Below are 10,633 nucleotides of genomic sequence, written 5' to 3'. Positions count from 1 at the left end.
ACTACGAATGTACCAACTCAAAATAAATCCTTTAAAATGTGCATTTGGGGTTACCTCTGGAAAATTCCTTGGCTTTGTCGTTCGACATCGGGGGATAGAAATTGATCAAGCCAAAGTAGATTCAATCGTGAAGATGGCCGAGCCAAGAAACATCCATGAGTTGAAAAGTCTGCAAGGGAAGCTGGCGTATCTTAGGAGATTCATATCAAATCTAGCAGGGAAGTGTCAGCCGTTCAGTCGTCTCATGAAGAAAGGTGCTCCTTTTGAATGGGATCCAGCTTGTGCCAACGCCTTTGAGAGCATCAAATCTTACTTGACGAAACCTGTTCTAGCGGCTCTTGTGCCTGGAAAGCCATTGATACTATATATATCGGCACAAGAAAGGTCAGTTGGAGCACTCTTAGCCCAAGAGAATAGTGAAGGGAAAGAAAATGCCCTTTACTACTTGAGTAGGATGATGACGACAAATGAGTTGAAATATTCGCCGATTGAAAAGTTGTGTCTAGCCTTAGTCTTCTCGATTTAGAATATGAAATACTACTTTCGAGCTCATGTTGTTCGTCTTATATACAAAGCAAACCCCATAAAATTTGTGATGTCTAAACCTATCCTTAGCGACCGACTAGCAAGGTGGTATCTGCAATTTCAACAATTTGAGATTGTGTACATTCCTCAAAAAGCTGTGAAAGGGCAAGCATTGGCTGACTTTTTAGCAGACCATCCGATACCTGATGACTGGGAGTTAACTGATGAACTACCCGATGAGGATGCAATGGTTATTGAAATTCAACAGCCTTGGAAGATGTATTTTGATGGTGCTGCACATCGCGAAGGAGCTGGCGCTGGTGTGATATTCGTCACTTCTCAAGAGGAGGTCTTACCGTATTCCTTCACTTTAGCACAATGTTGCTCCAACAATGTTGCGGAATATCAAGCACTCATACTTGGGCTTGAAAAGGCTGTTGATATGAAGCAGTTACAATTACAAGTCTTTGGAGATTCTGAATTGGTGATCAATCAATTGTTGGGTACCTACGAGGTCAAAAAGCCAGAATTGCGTCCCTATCATCACTATGCACAAAAATTGATTGGGTGGCTCGGCAACGTAACTCTCTAGCACGTACCAAGAAAGGAAAATAAGAAGGCTGATGCTTTAGCTGCTTTGGCTTCAACATTGACTTTGCCTGACCAAGCGCAAATCACTATCTGCCAGAAATGGATAGTACCGCCGGAGGACGATGATGATGAAGAAAGCAAACTCGAGCTTCTTGTGGCCGTTTCTGAAGCTGAGAAAGTCGATTTGCGACAAACCATGATCGATTACTTGTGTTATAGCATTCTTCCAGAAGATCCAAAAAGAAAGACCGAAATTCACTATCGTGGCCCTCGCTTCCTTTACTACAAAGATACTTTGTATCGTAGATCGTTCGAGGTAGTTCTCTTGCGTTGTCTGGGGGAAGAAGAAGCAACTCAAGCTATGCAAGAATCACACTTTAGAGTTTGTGGATCACATCAATCTGGGCCAAAACTGCACTTTCATATAAAAAGGATGGGTTATTATTGGCCAACAATGGTGAAAGATTGTTTGAACTATGCGCCAGGTTGCCAAGCTTGTCAATTTCATGCAAATTTTATACACCAACCTCCTAAAGTGTTACATCCAACTGTTGCATCTTGGCCATTTGACCCTTGAGGGCTAGACGTGGTTGGACCGCTACCGAAATCGTCTAGTGGCCACTTGTACATCTTAGCTGCAACAGATTACTTCTCAAAATGGGCTGAGGCTGTCGCCTCAAAGAAGTAAAAAAGGAGAATATGGAAAACTTCATTCGAGTAAACACAATCTATCATTTTGGCATTCCTAGTTATATCATAACAGATAATGGCAAGCCGTTCTCCAACAAATTGATGACTAAGATTTGCGAGCTTTTTGGCTTCAAGCAACGAAACTCGTCTATGTATTATGCTGCTGCAAATGGACTAGCTGAAGCATTTAACAAGACCTTGTGCAACTTGTTAAAGAAGATCATCTCCAAGTCTAAAAGAGATTGTCACGATATAATGGAAGAAACTCTTTGGGCATACCGAACGACTCATCCCACACCGACTCAAGCAACTCCTTATTCTCTTGCTTACGGAGCTGAAACGGTCCTTCTACTTGAACGCCAAATACCTTCATTGCGGCTCGCTATACAAGAAGGGCTCACTGAAGAAGAAAATGCTCATCTACGCCTTGAAAAGTTAGAGGCCCTTGATGAGAAAAGGCTGGAAGCTCACCAAATCCTTGAATGTTATCAAGCTCGTCTTTCCCGTGCTTTCAATAAAAAGGTTCGCCTGAGGTCCTTCCAAGTTGGTGATCAAGTCCTGGCGGTAAGAAGACCTATTATCATATCTCATAAATCTGGAAGCAAGTTCACTTCAAAGTGGGATAGGCCATATGTTGTCCAAGAAGCCTATACAAGTGGTGCTTACAAGCTTATAGATGTAGATGGCTTGCGGATCGGTCCCATCAACGGAAAATTCTTGAAGATGTACTATCCTTGAAGCAAGATGATACTCCTGGCCCGCATGAGTTTAAACTGTGTACGGCCCCCACAAAAAAAGTATCCGCTAGGTTGAAAACCTCGAAAGAGGCGATCTAGGCAAAATTTAGGACGAAAACAAAGTCCTCTAGGTTGAAAACTTCGAAAGGGGCGGCCTAGGAAAAAGTTAGGATAAAAAAAAAACTCTTCTTTTTCTGAACATCGAAATGACTTGATCCTCTTCGTCGAGGTACGTAGGCGCTTAGAGTTTCATTCTAAGTTCAGTCGCATAAAAAAATCCTTTTTTTTTCTCTGAACTACGATATTACTTGATCCTCTTTACCGAGGTACGTAGGCGCTTAGAGTATTATTCTAAGTTCAGTCGCATGAGTAATATATATATATATATATATATATAGCACGGCGATATGGGATCGACGCTTGACTTTTTTCAGCGAGGAGACAAACATAACTGGAAAGAATAAAACAATTCGCAGCAAGTGAGAATATTTTATAGGTTTATGCTTGAAAGTATTTGATATATCAATGATTTGAAAGAAAGGATGAAAATATCTATACAACATCTTATACAAAGAATCTAAGCTATTCAGGATGGCAGTTGAAGCCGAAGATGATTGTAGTTTGTCTTAAACGCCTCTATCAAGTCGGCGTTATTTCTTCAAAGAATGATGCCACTAGAGAATCTGATGGATGCTTCAAGTAGTCGCTTGCCAAAGCTAGAATGTCGCTCCTATGACGAGTTGAGACTTTTTTACCACAATTGCGCAAAGCTGAAGAGTTAAACAAGACAGATTCTAGGCTGATCTTGGAGAATTATCTGTACAGATATAGAAAGCATTTGGCTGTCATTTTTATAAAGATTGTATTTCATTGAGTCGTCTTTCCAACAAAACTGGAATCTCGTCATTTCGGCACTCGCACCCGAGTTGTGAATTTTCTCCCACCGAAGCGCAAAGCTGAAGAGTCCAACAAGGCAGAATCTGAGCTAAATTTTGAGAATTATCTGTACAAATATAGACGGAATTTGGCCGTGATTTTTTTATATATTGTAGATCAATGAGTACTATTTCCATAGAAACTGAAATCTTGTGATTCCAATGCTCGTACTCCGAGTTATGAATTTTCTCCCACCGAAGCGCAAAGCTGAAAAATAGAATAAGGCAACATCTGAGCTAAATTTGGAGAATTATTTGTACAAATATAGAAGGAATTTGGCCGTAATTTTTATATATATATTGTATATAAATGAGTCCTCGTTCCGTAGAAATTGGAATCTTGTGATTCCAACGCTCGTACTCCAAGTTATGAATTTTCTCCCGCCGAAGCGCAAAGCTGAAAAGTAGAACAAGGCAGAATATAAGCTAACTTTGGAGAATGATCTGTACAAATATAGAAGGAATTTGGCCGTGAATTTTATATAGATTGTAGCTCAATGAGTTCCCTTTCCAATGGAACTGGAATCTCGTCATTCCAACACTCCTACTCTGAGTTATGAATTGTTTGCTACCGAAGCGCAAATCTGAAGAATGGAGCAAGGCAAAATTCGAGCTAAATTTCAAAAAAAAATTCTTCAGTTATCTTAAAAAAAAAGGGGGAGAGAAAATTAATCCAAATAACAAGACGAAACGATTCATATTGAAATAAATACGACTACTTTTATTGCTCCGCGAAAGGAATGTCACTACATCATAATAAGCAATTAAAAAGTAAAAATCCTAAGCAAGAATCTAAGTCACGGAAAAGGCTTGAAGCATAGGATTTGTTGACGACTCTTCTCGACCGCCTCTTCAAATTTGGATAGTCTCTCTGCTTCTTCATCAGACAACATATGATTAGCTTCAATAGCATAAATCTCGCCCTCTATAATGGTGATTTTCTCTTGATTTTTGGACAACTCCTCTTGGTATTTGTCAAGGAATGCGATAATTTTCTCCTTCTTAGAGTTCAAGGCTGCTAAGTCTTTCTCCACATTCGCAAGATTTTCTTTAAGCTCCTCCGCGGACTCATCTAGCTTTCCATGTTCTTGTTTAGCGTCATGGAGGCTCCGTTGTGCATCTGAAAGTGATTCTTGGTGTAATTCTTTAGTCATCTTCGATGATTTCAAAGAGTCATACTCCGCATACGCCTTGAAGAAGTTCTCGACAAGACCCTCCAAAGCAGAAACATCAATAATATTGATTTTTCTAAGTTCCTCAATAGTCGAAGCAATAATTTCCTCCAACACCGTAAATCTGTCTAAGGAGCCTAAAGAAAATTATGTAATCCATCCGTACAATGCACCCCACATCTCAGAGACAAAGGTTGATTTGAAGCGGAAAATAGTCCCTTGTGGATCAAAGCTCGAAGCGCTAGGTTGCAATGGCTGTGAGGAAAGTCTGAACGTCTTCGGATGTGTAATCTGATCAGCGATAACTTCAGCCGCATTTGTCACATCTAGTTTCTGGAAACCTAATTACGAAACAAAAAAAACCATCAGATTTGTAAAAAAAAAAAGTGTAAATGCAGAAAATATGGAGAGAAGAAATATTACTTGTTCTGCTACTTCTTCCAAGCCCATCATTGAGTTTGGATACCCATCCAGATGGATATCAGATCCAATGCTAATAGTGTCCAAATCAGCAAATTCGTTATGGTGATCAACGGACTCCTTCGATTTCCTTTCTAAATGATTCCAATGTCGATCTCCACTTGTATTACTCTCCGTCGAACTAGAGGCTGCGATGGTATTTCCAACATCAATAGGCAGAGAGGAAGGGCGTGACTTTTTATTGCAAGGTGGTGCGAGACTTGATGTTTCTTTGGCGCCCTTGTCCAATGAACTCGAAGGCTCCCTTCTTTTGGAAGTATTGTTGGTCACCTTAGGAGTCGTAGCACTTGTCTTGAAGACTAGTCGGATGCGTTTAACTCCTTTGTCCATAGGGATTTCAACATCCTTCAAGGTTTTGGACTTAGAAGAAGTTTCAAGAGCTTGCGAAGTATACTTAGAAGAAGTTTCAAGAGCTTGCGGAGTATCATTAAGTTGCACCTCGGACTTAGAAGAAGGATGTGGTTTTTCTTTCATTCGAGTCGGACCTTTTTTGGACAACATAGGTGTAGGATCTTGCTTTGATTTTTGTGAAATAATTCGAGGACTCATTTCTGATGGATTTGTCCGATTGGCTAGCCACCATTCCATGTACTCGTGAGTAATTAAAGGCGAACTACCTTCTGATAGGCGCACCGGAATTATGACTTTTGAAGAGGTTCCAAGGCGAGTCGATGAATTCCAAAGTTGCGCTAGTGTTAGCAATGTGCCATCGTATGGTCGCTCCATGAGGTCTCCAGGGATGTCTTGACAAAAACCAAATTGTCTGCTAAACCTATAAGGACTATAAGACTCCATAATGAGATCCGCATCATGCCTAAGTGTAACATAGCTCGAACGAAGGCTTATGATAGTATCGTTCCATGAATCTGAGAGATCGCCAGTATCAGTGAAGTATAATTCCCTACCTTGTAGCAACGCCAAATGATGGAGGTAGCGGGCATCATCTTGTTGAAATAACTTTCGGGCGTCAGACAAATTAGAGTATTTAGCCATCTTCTCGCCAGAAATCTTGCATAAAGGTATACTCCGATGTGAGTGATTCGCATGATGATGGGTCTTAAAATACTCTCCTAGCCAGCCATATACATAGTGCATGGGGAAGATTATATTCCCCTGCCTTATGTCTAGAGACGTAGATATCTCTCTCAAGCCACAATATATGCTCGCAAGGACTGGAACCGCCAAAGAGAATTTCTCTCCATGAGCCATTAAGCTCGCCACTTTAAGAACGCTAGCACGCATGTAGTCAATTTTCTTGTGGGGAAGAACAAACTTGCAGAGCCAACATGTCAGGAAAGCCGACAAATTCGTCTCATCTCTTAGTGACTCTTCCACTCCTAGCTCGACGAAGGGGGCATGCTCCTCATCAGTTTGTGGTAAGTAGTTCATGTCAATATGCTCGGCAGGATTGTGATTCAATCTTGGCTTTGTTGCACGGCTCTTTGAAGCCCTTTGTGGAGGCTCCGCATACCTGCTTGGTCCTCTAAACCAAAATTTCACCCAATCATGGACGGACACCTCATGAAGGCCACCTTCGGCAAGTTTGTAGAAGGCTGAAAACAAGTATAGGCAGCTTTTGGGGAGCCACGATTTCCCCTGATTATCCATTTGCGTCAATTCTTTCGCCGAAGGAAAAACTTCATCATAAAAAGATCTGTCAATAGGAAGTCCTGCAATCTTTCGTAAGTCCCAAAGCGAGAAAGGCATCTCCCCGACGAAAGTGGAAAACATATTGGTAGATGGACGCCAAAGCTCACAAAAAGCATGCAGTACGTTGTCATCATAATCATATGTAAACAAAGAAGCGTAGATGGCATCGTAAACTTTGACACGCTCCAAGACTTCCTTATAGCGAGGAAGCACATCTTCCACCCACTCCCAGTATCCGGGTGTGTAGCAAAATTTGCCGAAACCAAAAGGCGGGACACTCCAATTGCTGAAACATCCATTGGGATTAGAAGATTCGGTGGGCGCGATTTCTCGATGAATTGTGGACATCAACAGAAGGACGTCCATAGTAGTGGCCTTTCCCGAGAAGTTTCTCATGATGTCTTTGGTCTCCTTTTTAGACCATTCAACAAGATGAAGCGCAGAAAGCTCTCCGTCAAGTGACAAGGCAACGATCGCTGGAGGTTGAACCTCCAAGGCAAGGACTTTGGCGTTCGAATTTCGTTTGTCGCTCACTATCTCTAGATGAGGACGTGGCGTATTGCGGTCACGAAAGTGCATCATCTTTGTGGGAAGTTAAAGCCGTATAGATGCGCCCGAAAACCTGCAAAATATATATATATATATATATATATATTTTTTTTTTTTCTTAAAAAGGACTGGTAAGTTTCGTAGAGCATGTCCAAAGCCAAGAAGACAAATTCAGATTCTGTGGCTGACTTAAAAAAAAATACCCGAGCCAATGTAGAAGTAATTTGATTGTGGTTTTCGTATATGACGTAGCTCTATGAGTCTTGTTACCGGCGCCGCAAACCATTCGTGATTGCGATGTTCCTAAGTCAAGATATAAGATTTTTCGTTAGGACGCGCAAAATTAATGAACCAGCCATCCAGAACTCTAGGTCTGATTCTCGATCAATATCTGAGTAAATATATAAGCAATTGGTCGTGGTTTCCACGTGTAATGTAGCTCTGCGAGCCTAGTTTCCGAAACATCAAGCGGATCATGATTTCGACGTTCCTACATCGAGATATGAATTTTCCACCACAGACGTGTAGAGCTACGAAGAAAGTGATGAAAATCCATATTGAAGGAAAATTACCTGATAGAGCGATGGGTTCGAACCAACTCGACAATGCTATAAATTGATGCCCAGCCACAGGAGAAGGCGTTGTATTTATAGATGTCAAAATTTGGTTCCTACATGGACTATACAAAGAAATCCTTGTTCTAGTTGGAATCTAATCATGGAAAGTTTAGGCTTGTGTATGGAAAGTTTAAACTTATGGAAAGTTCATATTCTCTCCTAATAATTCAAAGAAGTACCATGCAAATATGGAAAGTATATGAGAGATATGCATGTTGGTGGTATGATTTGCTTGGGACTAAAAAAAAAAGGCTACAGGGATTTTCTAATTCAAGTTTTAGCCGTGTGCTATGCTCAGGACTAAATCATACATTGTGTACGGGCCATTCTTTTGATACACATTATTCCCCTTGTGTAGTTGTCAAAAAAAATGGCTATATCTTTCGACAAAACTTCGTTTTCCCAGCTATTGATAATAAAGGAATACCATGCAATATTTTCATAAGCCGGAAACACCTCAAATTCAAAAAAATGAGTTGGCGAAAGACCAAAAGCTAATTGGACCTGTTGCAAATTAGAGAATGCCACCGCAGAAAAAAACTTGTGGACGATCAAGTTGCGGCACCATGGAAGAACTTGAGCGTAGTTATTTCTTATCACATTTCAAATATTTTGGGGGAAATCAACTAGATGGAGTAAAAAAAAGTGTTTGCTTCACGAATACTTCAAGTCTCGTCTCTAAAAGGCCCGACAAGTCATGCACCTCAACCAGCCTTGAAGCAGGGGGCATTTGTAGGCACTGAAATTTAGTCAGACTTAAATTCACAAATTAATTGGGATCATATTCCAAATTCGATATGTATTAGTCCAAACAAATATTATGGGCTAATATAATTGGATTAATTGATTTAGTCCAATTGGTATGGATTTAATTGAAGGACCAATTCAATTGGGCTAGTCTATCTTGTCGGACTTCACATGATGAGCCCACTCTATTAGTCCAAGGTCCATGCCACGTATCAAATGACGTGGCGTGCCAAGTTAATTCAAGGACCAATAAAATCATGCCACGTGGATAAGTGACGCAGCATGCCAAGACAATGGAAGAACCAATCAAATGTCGCCAAGTGTACAAATGACAAGGTTCAACCAATCATATACAAACCCTAGCTCTCCCCTGCAACTATAAATAGGGGTCTTCATAAAGCCAAAAGGGATCAAGAAAAATACATAGAGAAGCTCTCAGCCGCAAGTCTTCCGCATACTAAGAAGTCTTCGCTCCAAGTGGTAAGCCGCAAGTTTGCATACCTCTACGTTTGTGATTAAAGCTCGGTTTTGCATTCGTAGTGAAGTCTCAACAACAAATAATTCGTCCATTCAACAACAAGCAAAGCCCTTGATTGACAGCCATATCGTGAGGAGAAGAATCAGAGGATTACATCTTTTTATTTAAGATTTCATAAAGATTGTAACCCCCGCACAAATTCTTGAACTCAAATATTATTCTTTGTCGCTATTTTTCTTGTCTTGATTATTATTTTCAAGAACGAAAGATTAGTCGTTACAGTACACATATGCCCGCCGTTAAAAGGTTGGCTCAAGTATGCCCCCAACATTTTTTTTTGCACCATATCTGCCCTTATGCTAACGATGCCCACAAAAACTCGGGTCCCCCTCTTTTTATGACTTGTACCCGCTGCCCCGCCCGAACCCAACAAATTTAATATCCAACGTTATTATTTCTCTCATTTCACTCTCTCTCTTCTTCACCTCTTCTTCAATGGAGTTTTTTTTTCCAAAACAATTAGGGTTGTAAATTCCTCTTAGATTGAATGATATTTTAACTAGTTTAGCTCTATTGTTTGATTTTGCTCATTATTGCTCTTGAAAATGTCTCAAAATTCGAGCTCGTCAACTAGCCATGGTCGGGTTTGTGGTTGTGGAGTTGCTGCACTCTATTTGACTTCGTGGACTCCAAATAATCCCGGGAGACACTTTTTAAGGTGCCATAAGCCCGATGTAAGCTAGATCTTTTATTTTTCATGGTGTAATTTGTTTTGTGGTTGATTTTGATTTTTTTTGCCGTTAATTTTCTGTTTGGTCGAAGGAATTATCTTGAAGATACTGGGTATGGGAAGACAAAAAAAAATCAGCAAGAGCTATCCAAGTGATCAACAAATTGAAATGTGAAAAGGATGCTCTCATTAGTGAAAACAATATTTTGAGGAGTGAAAATGATGCGCTTATTAACGAAAACAAGTTTTTGAAGGACAAAGTTGAGTTTCTTGAACTTGAAGCTTTGAAGGTAATTGTTGATGAACTTGAGGAGAACCCTTCAACAATTCATAATGATGATTTTAAGGAAATTGTTGATGAACTCGAGGCCAATTCTTCAACTATTGATAATGTGACTTTTAAGGACGTTGTGCATGAGTTTGAGGCTTCTTTTATCGATAATGAAGATTTTAAAGAAGTAGTGGATGTGGTTGATACTTCTTGTATTGGTGGAAGTGTTTGGAATTTGTCGGTAAAAGTTTATCTTTTATTATTGTGTTGCTTTGTTTGGTTTGTGTTTAGTTACATGTTATGAGGGAAGATTTGAAAAATTGATCTAATGTTAGGGTTGGAACATTTGGTTTGTGGCTTTAGTAGTTCTGCTATTTAGATGCAATGCGATGTAATGGTTTCATTGCTAGTGTTTGATGCTAGGTAATGTTTTCATTACAAGTGTTTTTGATGTTAGGTAA

General features: G+C 40.1%; 1 protein-coding gene across 1 annotated transcript; it reads left to right on the top strand.

The window, feature by feature from the left end:
- Positions 1 to 1,815: 1,815 nt before the first annotated feature.
- LOC132637289 (uncharacterized) lies at positions 1,816 to 2,544 on the top strand. Its single transcript, XM_060354403.1, has one exon. The coding sequence runs from the start codon at positions 1,816 to 1,818 to the stop codon at positions 2,542 to 2,544; it is 729 nt and encodes a 242-aa protein (XP_060210386.1).
- Positions 2,545 to 10,633: the final 8,089 nt, after the last annotated feature.

The sequence above is a fragment of the Lycium barbarum genome, chromosome 4, assembly GCF_019175385.1.
Source record: "Lycium barbarum isolate Lr01 chromosome 4, ASM1917538v2, whole genome shotgun sequence".
NCBI lineage: Eukaryota > Viridiplantae > Streptophyta > Magnoliopsida > Solanales > Solanaceae > Lycium > Lycium barbarum.
This window is presented reverse-complemented; position numbering and strand designations above follow the sequence as displayed.